Source organism: Falco biarmicus, chromosome 7, assembly GCF_023638135.1.
Source record: "Falco biarmicus isolate bFalBia1 chromosome 7, bFalBia1.pri, whole genome shotgun sequence".
Classification (NCBI taxonomy): domain Eukaryota; kingdom Metazoa; phylum Chordata; class Aves; order Falconiformes; family Falconidae; genus Falco; species Falco biarmicus.
The window spans coordinates 44,295,914-44,322,159 of NC_079294.1; the positions used below are offsets into that span (position 1 = coordinate 44,295,914).

At 37.9% G+C, this 26,246-nt stretch overlaps 1 protein-coding gene across 1 annotated transcript in view; it reads left to right on the forward strand.

Annotated features, from left to right (window-relative positions):
• JAG2 (jagged canonical Notch ligand 2) overlaps positions 1 to 24,049 on the forward strand; it is a 72,505-nt gene extending 48,456 nt beyond the window's left edge. The window contains exons 8-26 of the mRNA XM_056347065.1: positions 1,667 to 1,780; positions 1,919 to 2,032; positions 2,590 to 2,703; positions 3,256 to 3,302; positions 3,577 to 3,750; positions 6,000 to 6,150; positions 6,441 to 6,605; positions 7,238 to 7,351; positions 8,711 to 8,824; positions 9,195 to 9,308; positions 10,263 to 10,379; positions 11,394 to 11,421; positions 12,470 to 12,555; positions 14,774 to 14,887; positions 15,087 to 15,202; positions 16,843 to 17,088; positions 17,522 to 17,653; positions 18,659 to 18,815; positions 21,750 to 24,049. Of these exons, the coding sequence (XP_056203040.1) occupies positions 1,667 to 1,780; positions 1,919 to 2,032; positions 2,590 to 2,703; positions 3,256 to 3,302; positions 3,577 to 3,750; positions 6,000 to 6,150; positions 6,441 to 6,605; positions 7,238 to 7,351; positions 8,711 to 8,824; positions 9,195 to 9,308; positions 10,263 to 10,379; positions 11,394 to 11,421; positions 12,470 to 12,555; positions 14,774 to 14,887; positions 15,087 to 15,202; positions 16,843 to 17,088; positions 17,522 to 17,653; positions 18,659 to 18,815; positions 21,750 to 22,222 (2,690 nt within the window). The 3' untranslated portion in view covers positions 22,223 to 24,049. The remainder of the gene's footprint in view (positions 1 to 1,666; positions 1,781 to 1,918; positions 2,033 to 2,589; positions 2,704 to 3,255; positions 3,303 to 3,576; positions 3,751 to 5,999; positions 6,151 to 6,440; positions 6,606 to 7,237; positions 7,352 to 8,710; positions 8,825 to 9,194; positions 9,309 to 10,262; positions 10,380 to 11,393; positions 11,422 to 12,469; positions 12,556 to 14,773; positions 14,888 to 15,086; positions 15,203 to 16,842; positions 17,089 to 17,521; positions 17,654 to 18,658; positions 18,816 to 21,749) is intronic.
• Positions 24,050 to 26,246: the final 2,197 nt, after the last annotated feature.

Here is a 26,246-nt window from a genome sequence, read left to right on the forward strand (position 1 = left end):
GATTTTTAAAATAATCTTTCAATATGGGACTTCATTTGTGTTAATAATGAGATGTTAACTACTATGGAAATGTGCTCAAGCCCTCTTACAGAGTCAACTTGAGCAGTCTAAACAAAGTTAATTCTTTCCTCTTCCCATTAGCAAAATGGAGGAAAGCATTTAAACCATATTTTTGATGAAGTATGCCGTCTTGTCTAGAGCCTTAACAGTTCTGTGTCCAATGTGAAAGCATATTGCTATTTTCATTTATATCTGTGATGTGTTACACAAAGACCAAAGTTTTCATGTACTGGAGACTATTCTGGTATTTGGAGATTTTTCCTGATTACTTGTCCCTTTGTTGTGAAACACAATATGCAATTTCTATTTCTTGCCTATTTGATGTTTGGAGAAAACCGAAAACTTTCAGATCAACTTTTTCACATTTAGTATTCAGTTGGGTGTTGTGCAGTGACTTTCTTTCCCATGATTGACTATTAAATCCTTTTTCATAAATGTGACATTCACAGTTTTCTGGCTTTGAATTTGCTATCCCTTGATAGTTATAAGTGTAGATGGAAAGAACCTTTTTTTTTTTTTTCCTTTCACGTAACTCTTTGGCCTTAAGTTCACTGAACTATTATCAGCAGAAGGTGTTCACATTTGTCAGGATGTAGATCTCCTTTGAACTTCTATAGACTGCTATATGGTATTAATGATACTATCCAAATCTGAATTTTTCTGCAGCTGGTAGAATGTGATGCAAAGTTTTGGCTAAAATAGATGAAATCTTGTCTTGGCGTGCCCCAGAAGTTCTGGGGAAGCACCTTGGCTTTTCAAATAAGGAGGCAGGGATAAAGGGAGCTGTACACTTAATGAGTTCCGTGCTGATTATTAGCAGTAGATTGGTATGTGCTGCTTTAGGTACTAGTACCTAACATCATAGGCTATGTAAACTCAATTTGCAAACTAGATAACCATTCCTAAGAGAAAGTTTTCAAAACATAAATGCTAGCAACGATTTGAAACTCTTACTTAGTAAGGGGATTATTTTCTTCTTTCCAAAAGCTTTCTTGGCTTCTGAGAGAGAAAATATCAAAAGTGATGGCATACAGCTTGTCCCTCCTCAACTTGATTGTTGCTTAGCACAGCTTCTGCAAGTGTTACAGCCCTACATGGAGTGACAACAAGCAGGACTGCCTATAATTGCAAGTAGCTCTATTCTTTGCTGTTTCCAAGGAGCAGTATTAGAATGAAGCTAAACAGACCTTTGATACTTAAATTATTACTACTGTTCAGACTTCTGTGTACAGCATATCTGTTTTGTCTCACTGAAGGGAAAGAAAAAAAAAATGCTGTAGCACTCCAGATATGGAAGTGCATGGCTGAATGCAGTAGGTTAATGGAGAACTTCTCTAGCTCCTGAGATATTGAGATAGTGACCCATCATCTATCTTTAGGCTTTCTAGTCAGTAGATATGAAGGATCATGCATCGTCAGTAAAATCCTTTTTCAGTCTTCTCCTGGGAATCTTACTCTGTGGCTGGGAGAGGGAGGCTCCAACTTCTGTACACTGCTCATGCTCTTGGTCACTTTTAATCAGAATGCAATTTCTAACCATGTGAGTTCTGCTTAATTGATACTGGAAGAGTATTTAGCAAGAATTTCTTTCCTTCTTTCTCCCCAGCGGAGCATGCTTGCGTGTCTAATCCCTGTGCTAATGGTGGAATTTGTCATGAAATTTCATCAGGCTTCAAGTGTCACTGCCCATCGGGGTGGAGTGGACCAACGTGTGCTATCGGTGGGTATGCATTTACTGATGACTGGCCACTCGCTTGGAAGGGTTCATACAGCTTGATAATATCATGCTGTAAAAAAACCCAACAGGTTAAGCCAAGTTTTAGATGATGTAATGGAAGGCACTCTTTGACTTTTCCAGATATTGACGAGTGTGCATCTAACCCTTGTGCTCAAGGAGGGACCTGTATTGATGGCATTAATGCATTTGAGTGTATATGTCCACAACAGTGGATTGGAGCAACATGTCAGCTTGGTAAGTTACTACCTTCCAAAGTTTTGAAGACCACTGGAGATTATTCCTAAATAATGAATAAATCTGTGTAAGTGTTCAACATGATTTTTATTGAAGATGTGTTGTTATTGGTATCTTAGCTGCTCTTTAGTAGATTTTACAGTCAGAAGTTTCAAATTAACCTGTAACTATTTAAGCCCCAACTTAAGTTTACTTACAGTAGTTCTTCTAGAATGCCCGATAACTTTTCTGTTTCAAAATATGGCATTGGTGATGGTAGCTCCTTCTTCATGGTGGCAGAACAGTGACTATAAACTTATCAAGGCAAGGAAGGGATTTGCCCTGACTAACATATTGCCTTTTTGAGTTTTGGCAAAGGGATAAGTAAGATAACATGCATGTGCTACTGTAGACAAGTGTGCATTAAAAAACTGTGGTATATAAATGGTTTTAGAGCCCTACCAATGTATAATATGAGCTTCTGATGCTTGGATTGCATGGAAACTTTGCTTGGTGCTGTGGTAATCTGTTTCTGGGTTTGTTCTTTATTCTCTTCTTTCTTTTATCTTCTTTCACAGATGCTAATGAGTGTGAGGGGAAACCCTGTGTTAATGCTTACTCTTGCAAAAATCTCATTGGTGGATATTACTGTGACTGCATTCCAGGATGGACAGGAGTAAATTGTCATATCAGTTAGTATTTCTTTAGTATATATGTTGACCATAGGATGCTTTAGTCTTTAAAAAAAGTTTTATGATGAATGATATGTCCATTTACTTGTACAAGAAAAAATACCTGTTGTCAGGATTTTTCTAACCTCCAGCAAATTAAATTGAAAATCCTGTTTGAAAATTTATTTGGACATTTAATTGGTATTAAAATGAGATTAGATATACACTTAGGGAGAGGTTTATTAGAATTATCTATTCGCTCGTCCCTGATTATGAATGATACCATGTGCTGATTCAATTAAAAATATTTTATGATACCATGTGATGATTCAAATAAAAATTAAAAAACTGTTAGATATGAAATTAGCTGATTACAGTGTAATAGAAATATGTAATGTCATTTTCTATTACATATTTTTAAATTGAGAATCTCTTAATCATCAAGTGTCCTTGCTTTCCATGGAAACATCTAGAAAAATCTTTTCTAAAAATTTTGATCTCCATTTTTTTGTTATACCTGTATTCTACAGTCTTCCACTACAAATTCTAATGCCTTGTGTATTTTATCCATAGATACTAATGACTGCCGTGGACAATGTCAGCATGGAGGTACTTGTAAGGTAACTCTTGTTTATTACATGCCATGTTGAAAATTAATCTTGTTTTGGCTAGTTATGAATTTTTATAGTTTGCAGTTACAGGTTGGTTAAATGAGGTTAAATGTTAAGTGTAGTGTTGCACTTACAGATTCTTGCACCATTTCACAAAATAATCTTATCTGGCACTGCTGCAGTTCACAAATCCAGAATATAGAGATAACTTGAATTCTTGTGGGCAAGTTTTATCATTAAACAAATCTTTCTACTCTTGCTTTTTTCCTCCATCTCTGTGAAGGACGAAGTGAATGGTTACCATTGCTTATGCCCTCGTGGTTTCACAGGAAAAAACTGTGAGACAGAAACAAATGAGTGTGAAAGCAACCCATGCCAAAATGGAGGCCGTTGCAAAGACCTGGTAAATGGATTCAGCTGCCTGTGTTCACAGGGCTTCTCGGGAGTCTTCTGTGAGGTGAGGGCAGTGGTGACATTATTGCAATACTTCTTATGGATTGAGTTCTTGAAAGAAACATATCTCTGCGTTTAAATGGGAGTAACCCAAGCCTAAAGTGCTACTGACTAATGTAGCTGTTACTTGATACTCTGAATAAACAAATTTGTTGTGTGGTGCTGTAGCACTTTAATTTGCAGCCTGATAAACTGCAAGTTGTTGCACATAGGTGTTGGCTCTCCTAAATGTTTGAAGGAAATTTTTTCAGGACCTGTGGTCTTTTGTTACTGGGTCTTCATCCTAGTAACTTTGAAGTACAAAACTGAATTGCCTTTCAAGGAATCCTGCTGTTGTTGGTAGGAGTAGCCACATAATTAAAGGCAGACAGATACTCAAGTATTAGCTCTCAGAACTTTGTGTTTGAGATCATTTTAGGGATGTGTAGTTCTGCTGCTTAAATAAGAATTCGGATCTGAAATATTGAAGTGTTAATTATCATGAAGTACTTTATGAATTATCACTAAGATCTTCATTCTAGGGAGGACATTAGACTTTTCAATGTAAAACTATACTGCCCTTAAGTATGCACTTTCTGGCTTTTGCTGATAGCCAAATTCATGCATTATGGTTAGCAAGACAGTATCAACTGGAGGCATTGTGTTAGAATTTTGTTGGATTTGCTCCAGAATTTTTTGTGGAGGGTATTGGAGTGATGTCTGTTATATGCTGAAGTAATCTTACTCTATTTGCATTGTTAAAGAAACAATGCCATCCTTTTATTTGAAATTTAAAAAGGTTGCAGATACTGACCAGTTTTGTTAAACTGATGCAGTACCTGATAGATCCTGTACCATTTCTACATAAGGATCATAGCTTGAGTGCTCTACTCTTGGCTGATTCATACCATACTATGTAATTAAAGTTTTAGCAAATGGGTTTGAATAATAGGGGGGAGTTGGCTGCTTGCCTTGTGTGTTGCAGGAAATATCTACCATTGATTCCAGATGCTAAAGTACCAGCTACTGAACTTGCATTGGGAAGGGGAAATTTACACTAATGGAAGGAAGCAAATGGAGACATCTGATAGAGGAGATATGAGAATCTTTCTCAGACCTTAGCTGTTCTTAGTAGTTTGCTTTGAATGTACCATATGAGAGCACAAAATAGCTTGCTGAAAAATCTCTCTATTGCAGCTGGAATTGTTAGTACTCCTCTGAATTAAATTCTTAGCACCATTTGCATTCTTTCTGTTTTAGTAAGTTTTGGTTTTTTCTCCTGTTTAGCTACAGAACTACTGAAAATAGTGACAAAGTCCACTATTGGACTTACTTTTATGTCTGTAATGTTGAGAAAGCTATCTTTCTCACATGAGATGTTGAGAGGGGAAAAATTCATTGGAGGGGAAGAAAGCAATCCTTGAGACCAACAATTTAGAAGAAAGATACTGTGATGTAACAATATTCCTTTGGATTTTGAGGCCAATTTAGGGCATCACCACTCTGATCTTCTGTGTCAGCATAAGATGTAGAAGTAGAATTGCTTTGCTACAGCAGTTTGTCTGTATTAAGGGTTATATTATGAAGCTAGGTTTGAATTTTGCTTTTTAATTCAGATGGTAAGAAGCATTCAAAATGTACCTGGTATTTCTGTGTGTAAATTGGTATGGTGATAATATCTGTAGGAATAAGCCCCTGAGCAGCTTGGTCTAGCTAGACCCACTGTGAGCAGGTGGGGAGTAGCTGACCTCTAGAGGTCCCTTTCAAGCTATGTGGTTCTGTAATAAATTATATGTGTTAATTGAGATGGGAAGAGAAGTCGCTCTAGGTAATAGGATTTTTCTACGGTTCTCTGTATTCTAAGTGTCTTGCAGACACAAAGTTGACAAGTGCACTGGTATTTAATTTGTGTTGTAGCACTTGGTATGTGGGAGTGAAGGACAGGGAAGTGACTTAAAATGATCCAGAATAGTAATGGTAAGATTCTCTTAATGGCTTGTTCTTTGCTAAGTAAGTTCTTGCAAATGTGTTTATTCAGCCTCTTGCGAAGGAGTATCTTTTTGGCAGTATCAGAAATGCTTTGTATTAGGATTGACCACAGTAACCTGAAGTATGTCTCTGTGTTATAGGATGGAATGCAATATATGTGATTCATAAACCTTCTTAAAACTTGAGGTTCCTTGTATATTAGCTTCATCAGCTTTGGCACTACAGATAATACTGCTTACTCCTGGGAGACAAAGTAGCTGCTGCTAACTATGGTGTCTCTTACAGATGGATATTGATTTCTGTGAACCTAATCCTTGCCAGAATGGGGCTAAATGCTATGATCTGGGAGGAGATTATTACTGTGCCTGCCCTGATGACTATGATGGAAAGAATTGTTCTCATCTCAAGGACCACTGCAAGAATAACTCTTGTAAAGGTACCTGCTGTTGTCCAGAAACTTGTCTTAATGTATTGGTGGTGCATTAAAAAAAGAACAGTAGTATTTCTGGGAATAGCATAATGCAGAAAAACTTTTCTTGTACTCACTTTGTGAAGTAGGTAGTGAGAAGAAATGCTTGTTAACAGCCCTTATTTATGAAGAGGCAGAAGTTAACTTACAGTTTAACTTTTGCATTGTGATTAGTCTTAATTTCTGGATAACTTTTTTAAAACTAAGAAGTGATTGGTGATGCAGATTATGTCTGATGATACACTTCTTGTTCTTAGTAATAGACAGCTGTACAATAGAAGTCTTCACTAATGCTACCCAAGAAGGAATCCGTTTCATTTCATCTAATGTTTGTGGACCTCATGGACGGTGTATTAGTCAGCCAGGAGGGAACTTTACTTGTGCCTGTGAAAGAGGTTTTACTGGAATATACTGTCATGAAAGTAAGTAGAAGTTTCTTCTAAATGATTTTGTTGCTCTAAAACATTCTTAGTTTTTGTTATGAAGTTTTACAACTTCAAATAAAACATTAGAATTTTAATAAAGTTGCATGGATCATTCTCTGGTGTACTGCTTGAAATGCAGTTTCTTCTGGTAACAGGTTTTGTAGCGGTTCACACTTCTATGAAAGAAAACTGGTTTTAGTCCAACTTCAATGTGAATGTGTCTGTATCCACTACGTTTATGCACAGTCTTGCAGGAAGCCATGGAGTTCTCCAACATGGGAATGATAAAGAATGGACAGACACGCTGACAGCACAGCTTAGGAGGAGCATGTGTATTGGTGTTCCAGTTTTTGGTGGGGTTTTTAGGGTTGTGTTTTGTTGTTTTGGGTTGGTTTTTTTTTAACACTGGGATATTTTTGCCAGGTGAACTTAACACTTTGTTTCAACTTGCAAGGTAAGAGAGAATACATCTAGAAATGCTACCAGGCTTGAAAACAGATGTTTGAGCTGTTCTTACATACGTACAAATGGAGTGTAATTCTGTACTGAGTTTCCTAGGAACACAAATGTTGATCACTCCTTCAGGTAGGTGAAGACAGCCTTGAGTAATAATTGACTTTTTGTCATAGATATCAATGATTGTCTTGGGAAACCTTGCAAGAATGGTGGGACATGCATTGATGAGGTCGATTCATTTAGATGTTTCTGCTCAAGCGGCTGGGAAGGAGAATTGTGTGACACAAGTGAGTACTGCTAAGCATTGGAGGTTCAAATATTACAGCTTTGCTGTAACTGTTAGTGACGGTTGGTATGTGGTTAATAACAATGGGGTAGTTTCTCTGTTCTGTAATTAGTCTACCCACTGTTATTTATAAAAGGATTTTCAAGAAGATTTTTGGGTAGCAGCTGTGAAAGTCTCAGTTTCTTGAATAGGACCATAATCTGATTCTTCAGTAAAGTACAGGATATATCTCAGGAGAAGAGACCCTGTTAGGTGGTCTATTCATTATATTGCTTTTATTGCTATAAGCTTAGGTACTACTTGGTACTTACTGTACGTAAAAGTTTGTCCCTTACCCAATCCACTCATACACAGTATTTTCCAAACCTGAAAAGCCTTTTAGCTTGAAGCCAGTGCAAGTTATAATGTCCTTCCACCTTACTGAAGGAATTTATAAATTTAATATCTATTCCTTTAGTAAGACAAGAACTGCTGAAGCCTGAATTTTTTCTTGATGAATATGAGTCAGTGTTTTGTATTCTGAGATCAGTGGGAGCAGGCCTTTACTCTTGCTGCTCTGGCTTGAGACATACTGGCCTTAGTTGACAAAGTAGTGTACTAGGCCAGCAGATGGTTAAGTTAACTCAGAGGAGACTGCAGCTGGTTCCTTTTCTATTCTGAATGAAGCCCCTTCTTAAACATGATAGCAAGGACTTGCTGAGACTTATTATAGGACATGCACCAATTGAGATGTGAAATAAAGACTGAGAAACTTTTGGCAGCTATCGCTGTCAGAAGAGCTTTTTGTGTGGTCTAGATGAAGTTCAGTCTGGAATAATTATGTTCTACCTATTAAAACATTTGTTTCAAGTGAAAATAACTTTCTTTGAAATTCATGTACCTATGTATATGTTGAATGTGTGTATACACGCACATATATGTATATGTATTGTTAAGCCATCTATATGGCTTAAAGGCACTCTGTATTTTGAGACGTAAAGCAGGAGAGGGAGTCTCAGCTGTCCTGTGTGGATGTCCTGCGTTGGAGCTCCTTTTCAGGACATTGTGGTCCCTACTAGCAAGTTTTTTCTGAAGGTCAGAATACAGCTATTTGCTGGAAAAATGAAACTATTTTGGTGGTCTACTTAGAAGCCATACTGAATGATACTTTTCTGCTTTAAATGGCCAGAAAAATCTTTCCTATTTCATGTTGTTCTGTATTAAATCAGAGTTTTTTCCCCTGCTTACGTAAACCCCACGACAATTAGGAATGCTGTCTTCCTAAATAGTGCACAACCTACTACTCTTATAAAGAAGTATTTTATACTTTCTCATGGCCTTGGCTAGGCTAGATCATCTAATTTGAATAATTTTTTTCTAGATTTCAATGACTGTTCTCCTAACCCATGTCATAACGGTGGCCGATGTATTGATTTGGTAAATGACTTCTATTGTGAGTGTAAGAATGACTGGAAAGGCAAAACTTGCCATTCACGTAAGTGTTCTTTACTTTGATCTTTAGTTTACCCAAAGATTTGTTTTCTTTTTTCTCAGGAGACTAGAGTTCCTGAAATTTAAAATAAAACAATTGCAGTGAAATAACAGGCATATTTTCATTACCTCTTCCAGTTTCCCAGCAACAAAATGGAATATTTAAAAAATGTATTCCTTCATGTAGTGAAATAGTGTTGTAAAAGATGCATTTGGATTCCACCCTTCTGATTTTTTACTGTAAATACAGCAAGTAGAACTACTGTTGCATTTAAATGTGAAGTCTCTTTAAAAGTAACTGTGGTAAAAAAGTACCTGGTCTTAAAATTCAGCAGGAGTAATGGAAGCTAAAACTGTTTTATTATGACGTATAGGTGAATACCAATGTGATGCGAATACTTGTAGCAATGGTGGAACGTGCTATGATGATGGAGATACATTCCGCTGTTCATGTCCTCCAGAATGGATAGGAAGTACTTGCAACACTGGTAAGCTTTTAAAATCATCTACAGATAAGTGTCTCCAGAAGAAGCGGAGAAGTGTTCAAGTAATACTTAACTGTTTAGTAAACAGGCACACTGTTCTTCTAGCTGGGTAGTTCAAAGGTGTTCTGGTTGACTGGTGACTGGAGTTTAGAGTAATTTCTTCCACTTACCTGACATTCTACTGATTATTAGGAAGCTGTTCTTTGCAGGCTGCTTACATGGTCTTACACAGCTACTGCTAGGCAGATTTACAACACTTGGACTTGTGTCTTGACCCCTCTCTTTTAGTCTTTAGAGACCACTGTGTAAAGGTTTTCTTGGGAACTTAGTCCCCTGTTTTGCTCGATGGTTCATAATGTGAATAAGTTTGTGATTGAAAGGTGTATGAGCAGACACACTCAGGAAAAATAAAATTAAGTGATTCTTGCTAGGGGATTTGCAGAGTTTCTGCCTACCATAGGGAGCTACTCTTGAGCTTTTGGGGGATTGAATGTAGTCTCCATGGTACTTTTTTTTTTTTGAATGTGAAACTTCCATTAGGACCAAGAAGTTGGATGAAGGGAATTTAGTTTAGTTCTTCTACTTTATATGTACAATTGCAGCATTTACTCAAAATCTGAATTTTAAACACTAGTATTTTATTATGAAGTAAACCTCACTACCTGGGCAACTCATTGCCAAAGTAAGAATTTAGCAGTATTTGAAGGATGTTTACACAGATGGGGAAACAGTAGACAATCTTTTTTATAAAATATCATGGTTCAATTAAACAATTGAATTGGGATGATGGTGAAGGTAGGTGAGAGATTATCATGCGAAGTGACTGGTTTGGGAGTCTCAACCTTCTTGCAAGTCTTGCACTGTTGACTTAAATGCTCTTCAGGATTGTGATATTGACAGATCCAGATGATACTTTTTGTTTTCTGTGCTAAACAGAGACTTTTTCTGTTTTCAAAGCTAAAAACAGCAGCTGTATTCCAAACCCTTGCATGAATGGTGGAACGTGTGTTGGCAGTGGAGATTCCTTTTCTTGCATCTGCAAAGAAGGATGGGAGGGACGTACATGCACACAGAGTAAGGCTTTTCTCCTTTCTTCCCCTGCATTCCCCTGGGATATTAGGAGTGTCTGGCACAGAACTGCTAACTGAAACAAAGCAAGTTTATAGAGTTCATCTGCCAAAATATCTGAATCATTCAGGGTGGGAGGTAGGTAAAGAAGATGACGCTCAAGTTATGAATGGAGACCTTGTCATGCTGCTTTTTGCAACTAGTCTCTGCCAAAATAAGACTTTCAGCCTCCTATAAAAATAGGTTTTGGGAATATGTGCCGAACAAAAAAAGTCCCCTCAGAAATAATTTAATAATGAAAAGTATGTGGAAATGCAGGCAGTAGTGTATATTCCATCATTTTCTCCGAGGATAGCGGCTAACTACTTTGACGTACCAACACAATGAATTGGTTAGGTGGAATAAAGCCTGTAACTTGGATTATTTTTTTTTCCTCCTAAAGGCGTAACATAAAGGGAGAGGGAGGGAATGGAAAAGCTAAATTTGAGTTCTGTTTTTACTCTGAATCTACTGTGAAATTACTGTTGTATTGATGTTTGCCCTAATTAGCAGTTTTAAAACTGACAGTACTAGTATAAACGCTATCAAGTAGTTTAGAGCTATTTATAATGGGAAGGATTTGTTATAAGAAATCTGACTAGTTGCACATGCACATGTGAAGTGCCAAAGCAGTAGTAATCTTTTAGAAAGCTTTTAGAGCCTGGCTGAATTACCCTCTACCAATGCAACTGATACCATTTTATTTCTATTATGTTGTCATCATGCTGTGTATCAGTCTGTGCCATTGATCTATCAAAATAACACTGAAGCTGTACAATTTTGCATTTGTCAGTCTGTTCATGAAATTGAAGGTATTTAATTGGTCTGTTATGTCTAGTTAAACTTCCTTTGCGAGTGTGGAAGAAAATGTTCAATTCTCTATTTTTCTTTCCTTATCAAATACAGTGTCTCTTGAACTATAATATACATTAGAAAATAGGTGTGCCACTAGTTACATTAGTCCATATTCTTTTTTTATAGATACCAATGACTGCAACCCTCATCCATGGTAAGTATGTGAACTGCGGTTCTGTACCTGTTTTGAAAATAAGTGAACACAGTAATACAGATTTTTATTCTAGATTAGAACTCATTCTAGCCTAAAACAATTGAAGCCAGCCTCTGTAAAAATCTTAAACCAAACTTTTGCTATGCTTTATCTATTCCTTGACAGCAGCAAAGACCACAAAACAATCCTGAATTGATTCATATGTGAACAGATAAAAGTATTTGTGTAGTTTTCATGCCAGAACTGACTAGTAAATTACAGTAATATGAAATGAATGTCTTGATAACATTTCAAGCATCTAAATTGAATTTTAGAATAAAAAATGAGAAACCAAAACCTGTTAGTTTACAGGAAATAATTATCGATAATATAAAAAATGTCCTGTTGGATCAAATACTATGTATACATGTGTTTTTAAAACAAAATTACTATTTTGGGAAGATATAATGGGAGTATTTAAAATACATAGGCTGGTATTTATAGTTGAAGGGGAAAAATACTGATATGTGGATGAAGCAAACCATGTACCTTATCTTTTTCTGTTGTCCATTCTGATGCAATAATTTGTACTTTGTGTACTAAAAAAGCCAAACCCTTGCAAAACCTCGGGCTTTCCCCATATTCACTTTACAGTGCTGTCTTATCTCCTTGAGTTCTGTTGATCTGCTTCCCCGTGCATGCATGCACTTTTGTAGGATGTTGCTGTTTTAACAGGTGACTTACTAAGCAATGCTAATGTCTAATATTATGCTTTCTCTGTTGACGGGGATAGATTGTGCCTCTAAACAGCAACAAAAGGTTTAATTAACAAAGCTTTAATTGGAGAGCAATGAAACAATGTGGATGGCTTATTAAGTAGACTGGTATTATGTATTAGCAGGTACTTTAGTTCTGCATTCCTGAGTGGTGGGAAAGTACTGTGAATAGCAACTATAGAAATTTGCATTTGAACATGCTGCATGAGACCTATGGTTTTTGCTTGTCTTTAGACCAGTGAATCTACCTCTGAGAACAGTCTGTGTTAATGATAGGTTTATTGTTTTTACAGTTACAATGGAGGCATCTGTGTTGACGGTGTGAATTGGTTTCGATGTGAATGTGCGCCTGGGTTTGCTGGTCCTGACTGCAGAATTAGTAAGTACTGGTATAGGTACTGAAAGGTTGTACCATTCTGACACACAAGTTGGAAAGAACACCCTGTGACCCTTTTCGCATTAGGTTAGCTGAACTTCAAATAACAAAGCAGAAGCCACCTGTCAGTCAGTCAGGTACTGATACCTTGCTAATAATGGCAACTTACGTACCTTTCTTCATTTCACTGAATGGAACTGAAATGAGTTGGCTTGGTTTATACTTAGACTTGGTTGCTGGATTTTGTCAGACAATTCTGAAGGTTCTGGAGTGCAGGCTTCGTAGAAGCTTAAGTATTTTTCTTGATAAGCAGCTTGTTAAAGATGACATATATCACTGGATGTTCTGTTTAACATTAGAAACCGAAATCCACTGATAAATCACAAATGAAAACCAAAACAGCAGGAGTGTAGTGCTGGTGAATAACAGAAGTATGGTGAAGGTCTTTCAAAACTATAAACCAAACCTGTTACACTGACGTTATCCTGAAGGATAGAAACTGAAAAGGGGGAGCAGAAGACCCTAAAACTGCATTGAGTGTTTTAGAAGATGGTTTTGGGTTTGGATTTTTTTAATGAATATTTCCATTTTGACTTGTATGTGATAGATACCTTATTTTATTTCTATCTCCTCAGAAGATCAGACTTTGTGTCTTCTGTAGCCTCAAGGCTTTTGCACTCTGTCCTTCCACTCCATCGGTATGGTGGTGTGCTGTCAAGTTGAGAATTCATCCTCATTCTGGCAGATAGTAAATGAGCCAGCCCTTCTAGTCAGAGGGTGACTGTATTACTTGTAGTAGCATCAGCTTAGTGATCTCTGGACACAGGACCAGGGGTGACAGAAAATCGGATGTCTAGGTCTGGACACACAATGAGGGATATGGATCTCTCCTTTTACAGACAAGAAATGCAAAGAGAACTATTTGTAATCAAAGACAAATACTGTACATTTGTAATGGGACTGCAGACTTTTTTATTTTGCTTTAGACTGGTGTAGAGAAAAAGGGGTAGCTCTGACAAAAATGCCTTTTATGGCTGATAACAAAAACAGAGTTAACAATCACTTTTTTCAGCATACAGAGGCTGGAGAATCTTAAATCTACATAGCTTGAGGAGAGGAAGAAAGAGTAGTTATAACACTTTAGTATTTTATATTCTTCTGTATTTGTATAAAACTTGATCTTGGTGTACTTCTGAAGGAAGCTGTGATAGAACCAAAAGCCCTTCCACATGCATTTGATATTTTCCATTGCCTGCATGGTTAATGGTCCCACTACTGCTGTTCATAATGTTTGCTTTCGAAGTCCAGTCCTTTAAACACAGATGATGACTTGTTACTGTGTATCAGTTCAGAATTGGTGTTTAAACAGTTTTTCTGAGGGCGTGGAGTGGGCATTCATTTTTAATGGCAGAAAACCTTTCAAAAGATGCTTCAGAAGAGAATGGTTATGCTTGAAAATGAAGTAGTTGTGGCTCCCAGCTTGCCAGGTTGGTTTCTGTCGCCTTTGTTGGTGGACTGTTGCATCAAATACTCCTGGTCACTTCCCCAGGATAACAAGGAACACTGCTGTGCATCTGAATGCGCTATGCTTCCCTGCCTTTTTCAGTAGATTTCTAGGGTTAAGCCTCTGAATCTTTGAAGGTTTTTTAAAGAGGCTTTTGTGCTAAGTGTGTATATACTAAATTAATCTACTCTCTCTATATCAAGGTTATTAATAAAGTAACACGAAATGGCTGTTACAAACTAAGCTATTACTCTTCTTCCTTATAGTCAATTGTATTGCAGTAAGTCACTTTTTTGAGCACTGTTGAGCCAATTCATTGTTCAGCTCTTGCACTGTGATAACTTCTGGAAAGCTTGTGCTTTTCTGGGAAACCTAAATGTCTGAGATTAGTGCTAGCACAAGATGTGGGACTTCAGTTCTATTGCTGAAGGAGAAGACATTAGCACTTTCAGCTGTCCAACACCTTTGCTCTGTGAGATGAGTCAGCATATGACTGCTTCTTTGATCATCAGAACTTCAATTAATGTGCAATTATGAGAAATCTGTTAGAGGTTACTGCTAAAATGGTAGAACTGTCCAGTTAGGAGATTAATTCTGAAGCCAAACTGTCTTTTGTTTGTTAAGAAAGCAGGTACTGTCTGATTACAGAGACTGTAAACATGTAACTGCAATGTTCTATGTCCTTGCCATTGAGTTTTATCTATTTTTGTTATCTAGATATTGATGAATGCCAGTCTTCCCCTTGTGGATATGGTGCCACTTGTATAGATGAAATAAATGGATACCGATGCACTTGTCCCCCTGGAAGAATTGGTCCTAGGTGCCAAGAAGGTATTCCTATATCTGCTGTCTGCTTTTACCCAAAAACCAGTAGAGTACAATGTAGCCGGTATAGAGTTTATGCACAAGTAGTCTGTGCTACAGACTAGGAACAGTAGCTAGTATTTTTTTGAATGTAAATCTGTATAGCTTCAGTAACTCAGAGGTCAAGTGTCTGAGTGTGTTGTTGGGTTTGTTTTTTTTTTTGTAGTTATTGGAATTGGAAAACCTTGCTGGCTTAAAGGAATAACCTTTCCCCATGGCAGCAGGTGGGATCAAGAATGCAACAACTGCCACTGTTTGGATGGCCGTATTGACTGCACCAAGGTAGGCATTTTGACCTATTTTATTAAATCCTTCTGGCTGAACTTACTGTTGTTCATGCACAAGTTAATCTTTCCCCCAAACTGGCTTTGTTTAAAAGAAAAAAAGGACAAAATGCCTAATGACTGCCTGTAAAAATGCTTGTGGGATATTCTTTATAATGATAAGCTACTCTCCTGCTCTCTACCTGGTTAGAACAAGCTTTCTAGAAGCAGAAAGGCACTTTTTGCACAAAAGTATGAACTGGAATGGAATAATGATCCTTGAAAAGATAAATAAATCACTCTGCCAAAGCTTTGCAAACAGAGTTTTAGAGCTCCTAATTTTGTGAAACGCTAGTTCTAAGGTAGAAGACATGTGGGAGGAAAAGTTTTTTCAGTGAGTAATGATCACTTTTTTTGTATTATCCTTCAGTAGGTTTTATGAATTGACAGATTACAACCTTTGTATATGTATTATGGCCTATATTCTGGTGATTGTGACTTAAAATAAGACCAGCCTAAATGCAGATTGAACACGCTGGTATATGTGCTCCAAGCCTTTCAGCCCTCCTGATAGATCATTTCTCCATGGATTTTTGGTACCTGTACAGCTTTATATCACAGCTGGAGAGAGACAAGATCAGTGCTGCTAACAAGTTGTAGGGCTAGGTGGGCAGCTCCAGATGAGCACTAATAGCACTTATAACGTTGCCTCACACGGCTGTCTCCCACATTTCACTGGAAGCACCAGTTTAAAAAACTTCTGGGTCTTGCTGATCTATCCATCCTTAATCTTAATTTGTTTAGCTATGTATGTACCGTAGGCAAAGAACTAAATCTTGCACTTACTCATTTAGAAATGCTATTTTAGACCCTTTATGGCATTGTGATTTCAAGTTTGAGATGTCTTCAGAACATAACAGTATGTGGAGGTAACTAGAGTCTCAGGAATGGTGGTGCAGTAAATGCAATTTATCCACATGTGGTGTCTGGTTCTTTCATGCGTGATGGAACAGATACGCTTTCTTGCTGATAATTGTGCTTTAAGAGATCCTTAAGTTCCTAAACTAATAGCTGTGTAATATTATATAGAACTTTAAAGGTTACATCATGACATGGAGCTGTGTTTGGGAGCTTGCTGCACCTCAGTAACTTGGGGGTACCAGCATACTATTTTATTTCAGGAGACTGGTTGAAGTGACAGTGCTTATCACCAATATGCATCAACTCTTAATGTATTCAGCATCCTGTGGCAAGGATTTCAGTCTAAATACTAAAGAGTTACATATAAGTGCTGAAGAAATTAATCTTTGTGGAGGTGTTTCTCTTTCTAGATCATAGAAGCCTAGACAACTGGTTTAAAATAAATGCTTGAACTTTACTGTAACTCAGTTATGTGGGACAAATCTGTAAGGCTCTAAGGAGATAAGACTAGTCAGGTGTGCCTTGGGTAATTTTTGCAGTTTTTACTCTTATCTGTGCAAAATGTCCTCTTTTTGTGGGACATTGAGCCCCATCTGCTACTAAAACTACAGCAGTATTGAAATACGGATTTTTTTTTTCCAGTCAGTAGTAGATCATGACAGTCTTATGTAAACTGCTTATTTTGAATTGATGCATAAGAGCAATTAACTGTAACAGTACTTTGTTCTTAATTTCTAGGTGTGGTGTGGGAAAAAACCTTGTCTGCTACACAGACACTGGGATAATTTGAATAACCAGTGTCCCATGGGTCAAGAATGCCAGGAGAAGTATATGAAATGTTTTCAGCCGCCATGCACGGACTGGGGAGAATGCAGTGCCTCTGAACCTCTGCCTGCCAATATCAAGTGTCTGCCTAATTCTGGATACTTGGACAATGACTGTGCTAGAATTACTTTAATTTTTAACGGAGACAAAGTCCCTCAGGTAAGAACAGAATTATTAATGAAGAATGGCAATATATGTAGGGATATATTACATGTCAAAGCATGGAAGATTAATGTTTCTAATATGACTGCTTGCTGTAAAAATAAATTTTGCAGGTTTGTGAGACTCCTTGTCTTGTGCGTTGTCTAAAGGACAAGGCAGAACTAGGGTTTGTACTGAGTATTTTCTTTTCTTTTTTAAATCTCAAAGAACTACTTTCTTATATTGCAAGATGGGCTCAGACTGTATTCGGATAGTCATGCAAGCTCAGTTTCTCACCCTTCATTCCGAAATCCTGTTCGTTTTTCTGCCCTTCCTTGCTGCCGCCTTTTGCTACCTTGATCAGGTCTCAGTAACTGCAAAAACTCTGAAGGTGTTTATGTACTATTTTTCACTTGAACTAAAGTCATACAATCTCCCTTGCTTCTAACAGGGCACTACAACTGAAAATATCTGTTCTGAGATCCGGTATTTACCAGCTACTAGGACTGTTTCTAGGGACAGAACTCTGATAATACTGTGTGATCTCTCTTACTCCACAGAGAATGCAGTGGAAGTTGCTATTGTAAGTATGAGACTTGCATTAGTATATATAGGAAAATGTTTTATTTTTAGTTTGAGCTGGGAAAAGGTTATTTAAGCTTGTTTCACTTCAATGCAGGTACTGCAGTCAGTGGCTTAGCCTGCCTACAAAGCAATTTTGTGATCTCTCAGTTTCCTATAATGCTAGATAGCTGAAACACAGGTTTCATTAATGACAGAAGACTCCCTAAACCTCCTGATTAAATTACTGTAAAGACTAATTCAGCCCAAATTAGTGAACAGGTGCCTATCTGTTCTGTCAGATCTTGAGCTATTGATCTCAGTAAGGAGATATGATTGCAGGTGGCTGGATTTGCTCTTGTGAAGAAGTTTCTGCTGTGCGTTTAGAGTGTGACTGCTTGAGAATGTTTATTAAATAAATAAGTGCTAAGTGGAAGAAGGTGCAAGTTGAGTAGGTGAAAGTAACTGTTGCCCTGCTGAGCTAAAGGCTTGCTGCAGAGGCATTTACAGCCCAATGACTCAAGGCTTGTGTATTGCTTAATTTCAAGGAAAGAGTTAATTTTTGTAGTAAAGTGTTCATCCAGGCAGAAGCTGGATTGACTGTCTCTACCAGTACTGTGAAGAACATGCTGAGCCATGATGCAGGAAGCAAAGTGTATGGTATAAATAGAGCAGACTGTTATTAGTCCAAGCTTCTATCTAGATTAATCCACATGTCTTGAAGTGCTCCAAACTATGACTAAGTTTAGCTCAGCAGTGTAAGTAACATGGAAGTCAGCTGCCTTTTATTTGAGGTATGCTAGATTAGCAAGTAGGTGTGTTACCCACCAAGTCTGACGCTGTATCTGCAGTTTGGATAGAGCCAGCCATGCTATTGCAACAGTAAACTTTTAGGACACTGTTTGTAACTACTGTCAGGTAAATTCAACCTAGTGAACTCAATTAAGATGTAGCTGGATTTAAAAGGCAGATTTCCACAGTTAAGTGACTGCAATAACTTTTTGATTTTGCCCTTCACTCCCTTTAGTCTTTCGTCCCGCATCGAGATGAACAAGATAATAGTCTTATACAGAATGCTGCTAATACAATAGTAAATGCAATCACTAAGCGGCAAAACAGCACTGTTATGTTGGCAGTAACTGAAGTCAAAGTAGAGACCATTGTTGTTGGGAATTCATCATCAGGTAAGGTTCCAAATGCATATGTCCTCTGTGTGCGTAAGCATTTTCTGTTCCCCTGCTGTCAGGTGTTTTTCTCATCTTTCTTTACATGTTGGGGAAAAAGGTAGATTGCGTTGTTTTGCTAATTGCTTTTACTAACTGAAGAGAAGGTGGTTTTAAAATCAAGACTCTGTGCTTGTCTGCTAGTTCAAACTTAACCTCATCCCTAGTGTAATATCCCTAGCTACCCTTGCCACTGCTTTGGCTCTGACTTCCAACCCCATTCTCCAGTCTAAGTATAGCTTTCACAAGAGCCAGCGTCCTCCTCATGCACTGTTCCAATCCTTTCCTATTTCCCCACATTAACCTGAACCCAACCTCAGCCCTTGGTGCTGCTGCGCTATAGGAGTGAGGCTGTGAGGTAACGAAAATGGGGGGAAGGGGGAAGACACATACTGTGATACCAAGTCTCTTCCGAAGTCCTTAAGTGTTGTTTACCTTAATGACAGTTAAGGATGCCTAGTATTCTCCAGTACTTGGCCATGATAACATAAAACTTTGCTGTCTTTTTCAATGTTTCTCACAAGCGCACAGCTGGCTTAAAATGTAATGTCCATCCCCCTTAATGAGGATGTGGTATGACCGGGGAAACATTTATCTCTGAATACTGGCTCTCCAAGAGCCACGTCAGTATAAGCAGGTGACAGCTCTGCATGCCTGTGTTCCTGCCTGGGGGAGGCAGGAGATGGTCTGCTGGAAGACCAGCAGTCAGCTCAAGTTCAACTGAGCCCCAGAGTGGAAATCTTACAATAGCAAGAGACTTTCCCAAATTTTTCCTAGACCTTCCCCACATAATCTTCTGGAAGATCTTACGCCCATAGTCCAAACAATTAGTTAGTAAACTGCCTGGTTCCACTTCCCTTGTGTTTCCCTTCTAGGGAATGCCTTTTATCTGTTAAAGCCCTGGTAAATGTACTACTTCCCTGGCCCTCCTGAAGGAGTGTACTAGCTTTGTTCTTGTATTGAACAGAAATTGCGTAGAAGATAAAGAATCAAGCTGAGATTCTGACATCCCTTAGCCTCTTTCTTCTGATAGTGTTAAATGCTAGGGTAAAAGGGATAGGGATTAATTTCCTCCCATCTCTATAAGATTCAAATATTTTCCTAAGAGAGTAGAGAGACTTTGACTTCTCTTGCAGTTAGTAATAGAGAATGGTTTCCAGGCTCCTCGTTTTAATATGGATGCTCAGTATTGACTTCTCACCCCTAGTTCTTTAAGTGGAGTTATGAAGTAAAGTGCAACCTGGACTCTCATGTTCTTTTATTTCATTTGTTTTATTGCTGCCCCTTAATTGGGTGAATTAGATAGAAACCTATCACAAAATGTGGTGTAAAGCTCTCTGAGAATCTCATTTCTGTGGGGTGCTCAAGTGTCTGGATGGAAGCGATCATTTAAATGCTTCGTAAATTTCCTCTAGCTTTAAGAAAAAAATATTCCAAGTTCAGAATATGTATACAGACCTCTGTATAAGAATCTTAAAGTAAACTTAGATCCACGCTCATGATGAAATATTAGATGTGATAGCAGTGAGAATGTGATGTAATCTTGGGGAAGCTGGTATGAAGAGCTCCTTTTTTCATTGAAGTATTTCCCCCCCACTCATGGTTTAATATTAGATTGCTTATGAAAAATGAGGAGAGAATAGTAGTTACTCCTAAGAGGACAATCCTTTTGCAGACTACTAACATACAGTTTTTAGATCCCTTAAGGCCAACCACATCCACAGTTTATCCCCCTTTATCAGAAGGAAAGGTTTGAAACCGTGTCATATTCCACTTAAATGTCTTCTGAATATATTCTTAAATTTTAGAATGGACCATAGTGTTGAAGTAGTTGATTGTTTTTGTGCAGCTATTTGCAGGTTATTCTGTAAGCAGTTGTCTTAAAGCTGCAGAGGGAATTTGTTTGGATTGGAAATCGGAGTGATAGGTTGACATGATTTGTACACAGAGCTTTTGAGCAGTCCTGTTGTCTCTACAAAAAGCCGAGCACCTCATGTCTTATTGCCTCTTACCATGTGAGAATTCTTGCTTATCAAGAAAAGCAGAAAAATGTTCTATCCTAGCAGTAAAGCCCTTGAAGAGGGGGAAAAAGAAGCCCAAGCATACATAAATTTTCAGGAATTCTTTCCCAGAGAAAGAACCTGGGTCTGTGTGGTTGGGAGAGCACTCGTGGGGTTTGTGACTGGGAACGTGGAGACAAGCAATTGCCGTAACTCCTTTTGTTTATTGAGCAGTAAAGACTCCTGTCTCTGGGGACAATACTCAGGTGTTTTACTCTGAACTAAAACTGGAACATCCTAAAGAGTGCATGAATGATTTGATTACATAGCTCTAACCCGAATGTTTTCTGAGATGGCTGATATATAGATCTGGACTTGATGGTAAAGGACTCTTCTTTCTGATAGTAAACACAGGACATACTTCTGATGCAAATGCCAGTACTTGTAGAGCAACTTAGAGGCATAGTACTCTATAGCCTGCCTCCTACAACTCTTCCCCCCACCTTCCCTCCACCCCCCTTGAGAGAGTCATTACTGAAGTTTTCTGGGTCAACTTACCTTAGGCGCTTGAGAAAGCGATTCTGTTTATATAACCAGTTTGTCTGTTGGAGGGGAAAAAAAAATAATCTCAAATGTAGCATTCCCCACCCCACCCACCCCAAACCTCAGTACACAGGGAAAACTCAGCTTAAACTAGTAAAGAGCATTTCTAGATGGACTGCTGAATTCAGACCACTATCATTGTGCTGCAATGACGCTTATTCTTACAAATCTTTCGAGAGGTAACGTAGTTATGTATGGATATTTCTCTTGCATATGTCTGGTGCTATAGATCTAGTTCTGTTAACTCAAGACTTTGTGTTGTGTGTTTTTTTTTTTTTTATTTGCCCTCTAGATTATTTGGTTCCAATTCTTTGTGCGGTATTTAGTATTGTATGGCTGACTTGTATAATCATCTGCGTGTGGTGGACTCGGAAGAGAAGAAAAGAGAGAGAGAGAAGTCGTCCTCACAGAGAAGAGGGTGCCAATAACCAGTGGGCACCTTTAAATCCCATAAGAAATCCTATAGACAGATCTTACAGTAACAAAGACATTCGTTATGAATGCAAGAACTTCATATCTCCTCAAAAAAGAACTTGTGATGCAGTAGAGGAGTATGTAGAGTATGAGGAAGAGGAGGATGAAGAGGAAGAAAGAGATGAGGAAATGGACAAATTCCTCTCTCACAAACTCGCAAAGCCTTTGCCGACAAAGGCATCTGACACGTCAGAGAGCAGTCCAGTAAAGAAATCCCATCAAATAGGCAAAATGGACAACAGATCTGTAAAAAATGTGAATGCGTCAAACTTTGAAGGCAGTAGAGACTAACCTGTATTTGGAATGTAGGCAGACTGCGCCTACGCTTACTGGGGAGGGGAAAAATTGACATCTCCACTTTGCATCAAGGACTAAAAATATCTGGAGTCAAATGTTCATAGTTTCTTTATTTTGCGTAAAAAAAAAAATAAAAATAATAAATAAAATTTATTTTGTTTCTTTAGCCTTGTATAAATTATTCAATGACTGTCAGATGAAAAAAATGAGTAATCTTTGATAGTTGCTATTTTTGTAAAGTTTACTTATAATACACTCGCTGTGTGGCAGAGGAGAGGTTGTATTTTCAATATGTGTAAAGTTTATTACAAAAGACTGTACACTGTTTACAGAATGTATTTCTTTTTATTACTTGCTCTAATTTAATGGTGGCTTTAAAACCTCCTGGTTGAGGAAATTGTGTGAACTTTAAACTGCTTTCTTGACTTTGAATCTCTATTAATGGCAGCTCACAGCACTTGTTACGTTAGTAGCTTCTGTAAGATTTTTTCCCAAATTTGCCTTACACACTTTTTAATAGGAACAAAAAAAAATAATTATAGAGATCTTTCAACTGTGGTTTAAAAGTGGCCTTTTTATTTCTGTTTAATTACTTTAGAATTGCAGTATTGAAGCATGTGACAAGTGCCTTGAGATTAAACTTTTTCTATAGCAACTGTCAAAGACTGCCATATCAATATAGTAAAATTGTGAGAACTCTAGGTTCCCCAACTGACACAGTTTATTTTCTAATAGTGAAAGTGCTTTTTTTGTAAATATGTACATATTAAATGAATCACTCTGTATATTTGATTTAATAACTTAAATATTTTGGTCTTTTTTTTTACATGTCATTCCTTTTAATTTATGTTGTAGAAAAGGAGGTTTTATGGCAGTTTATAAGACTTTTTTTTGGTATTATGTCCAGGTTAGAAAATTATGTTAATACAATCAATGTTAGGAATCTGTTGGTCATTTGTATTTACTTAGGAACATAACCACTTACGTGTAAATAGATCCAGAAATGTTTGTTTATCCCCATGTTCAGCCCATCTCAAGAACACTAACGGGTGCATCTACTGTACAGTACCAACATAGTGAGGCATTGTTTTTTTCTTTTGTGAATATGTTAATTACATGTGGTATTACTTTTTTTGCGTTTAAATACAGGCCTAATGAAGGGAACAATATTTTCCTCAGTCTTGTTTCTGTTGTGCTTTATTCATCTTTCGTTCTAAAGAAAAAAGGCTGGCAAGCTCAGAAGATGGGAGTACCTCGTTAGATATGGTTATTGTAATGGAAGACTTAACAAATTTTTTTTAAAGGCTTTATTATCGCTATTAACTTGGCAAACCATAAGTTTATTTTAATTACTGAAGAAGCATAACACTACATACACCTAGTTACCCTACCAGTGAGAGGAGCGGATGTTTGAGAGTGTAAACTCTGGCCCATGAACAATGTAAACATGAATGTTTCGAAATCAGTTATTTTATACAGGAATGCAGGATTTGCTTTGCAGGATCTTCTGTTTTAGTACATTTTTTTGACATGTTCTTTAAAAAAATCTTTCAGAAAAGAAACTATTTATTAAAGCATTTTATAATGATGTTTGTTGTAACTTTTTTACTTGTGCTAAATATTCAAAACTTATTTTGATAACCTGCTTAGGAGTTAGTTTAGAAAAGGGTACTATCCTTCTCATGTTCCCCAGTATAATCCTGAGTATTTAAACCAAAAACACTTTTTTTTTTCTGCTACTCTTGTAACTTTTTGTACTGTTATGCTGCTGTCTTCCATAAACTAATAAAATGATTCCCTCATTGTGTGTAAGATACTTCAGATTGTGTTTGCTTTCTAAGTGCTTGTAGTTCTGATGTGATGAGGCTGAAGGAGGAGTCAAAATCCTGATTTAATACCTGGCACTTCCTGCAAGCTGAGCTGACAGCCTGCGTCCAAGTGCCGATACCTCCTGAGCCAACTTGGCAGCGCTGTCCCCTGCCCAGTACTGCTCCGCTGACAGCGTGCGTAGGAGGTGGTATCCCACCCGTGGTCTCGGGACACAGACACCTTTGGTACCTGAACCGGGACGCTCCCTGCACTGCCCCTCTGCAAAGCACCAAGGCTGGGTTTACCTGGCACTTACTGGTTTGGGATGACTGCCCTCCAAGTGGCATCGTTTGCTTCCTTGGGTGATGAGGGCTGTTTGAGCATGCAGGGATATTCTTGCCCAGTTGAGCTGGTTTCTAAAGTAAGGCTTTTCATTTTCTTTTCATCACCCACTGTTCCAAATGAAGTGGTAGAGCGTTCTGCAATGGCTGATCCCGTGTCCAGGCCTTGTTCCCCTATGGATTCACAAAACCACTGTGGACAAATGTTCAACTTGGTAATGCTGTTTGCCTACCAAAACCAAGAATTATTTTATGCCAACCTTCATGCAATGACTTCTGCTCTGTTGTGCAGCCATTCAGACCTTTTACGTGTTGTGCTCCAATTTCAGTTCAGTAGGTCTGTGCCTGTTTCTTGCGTGACTTGAATGGCTTTTGTGTAGAATATTTTCTGTAGGAAAAGATGAACTCTTACGTAAGATAATATGCAATACAAAAGTTGAATTTTTCCTAGTAGCTATCAACCTCCAAAGCAGAATTCTAGATCATAGTAAAGTTTTTATTCCAGTCGTTATACAGTTACTTTGTTACTGTTTTCCTTGGAGTATTGGCTTGTCTTTATCTTGGTAAGTGAGAGCTGTTTCGAAGTTCTCAAAATCAAATTCTATTGTTATCTTTGACTTCCACTTTTCAAATATCTTTCTCCTGCCCTTGAAGAGATGGGGGAGGGGAAATTGAAAGCTGAGATAAAGAACCAATGCTTTTTTCAATAATGACTTCCTAAAATCAACTCCATGGTGCCTTGGGAAAACTTAGTGGCTGCCATTAGCTCCTCAGAAGTAGTGGGAGCAATGCTGTAACCACTCAGGACAGGGCCAGTGTAGAAAAATGTGGTTTTTTGTAAAGATTCAAATACTGTAGTCTCAGACTAGTGCGAGTATCTGCTGCAGAGAGCAATTTTTGATACTCACAGTGTGCTTAAAATAGCAAAGAGAATGCTCCTTGTTGGAGGTTCTACGTGAATACAAATAAATGTAGTGGGTGTTGCTGCTGTAGGCAAAAGGAGAAAGAGTAGAATTTTTTATATACATATAGAATAAGGCTGTTGCTGTTCTGTTGTGCAGCTCACTGCTCCTGAAGGTGCTGGTTCTGCTGCTTTATGTTACTGAAATAGCATAGAAAGTAATGAGTCACAACAGCGGTCGTCACCCACTGTTCCAAACAAAGTGGTAGAGTGTTCCACAATGGCTGATCCTGTGTCCAGGCCTTGTTCCCCTATGGATTCACAAAACCAGTATGGACAAATGTTCAACCTGGTAATGCTGTTTGCCTGCCAAAACCAAGAATTATTTTATGCCAACCTTCATGCAATGACCAAGGGCAAGTTATGTAGACTGAGATACGTGAAACAAGATGAACAAAAGAGGAGGAGGAACAAAAAGTAAACTTTTTGACTTGCACAGTTTAACTTGATGTATTTTATGCAGATTTAATTTCTGTACTGCTCTTAATTTAATTGCATGTCTTCTTCATTTGCTCCACAACACCTTATTCAGTAGTTTTGTTTCCTTTTGACTTATTTAACATGAAATGTTGAACTTCTACATCTCAACTTCTTGCTGGTGCACATGTGCTAAGTGTTGTGTTAGTTCCAGAATCATATCTGCTACAAGAACAGATTAGCTCTTCCTTGAAGTTGCTCTAAGGAACGAGTAGTTCCAGGCTAATTGTTCTTCTCTGATCTTTTCAAGATCTGGTGTGAATGTGGAACACAGTTGAGCTTGAGTCTTTTGGCCATTTGGTCTTGTCTGGTTTGTTCTCCAGCAGACCATGCAACTAGTCCCCTTGAGGTCAAGCTATGCTTATGTGGGAAGTTAGTTCATTTAGCAAAATAACTTGCTGCTGCCCTACCATACTTCTTCAAGAACAAC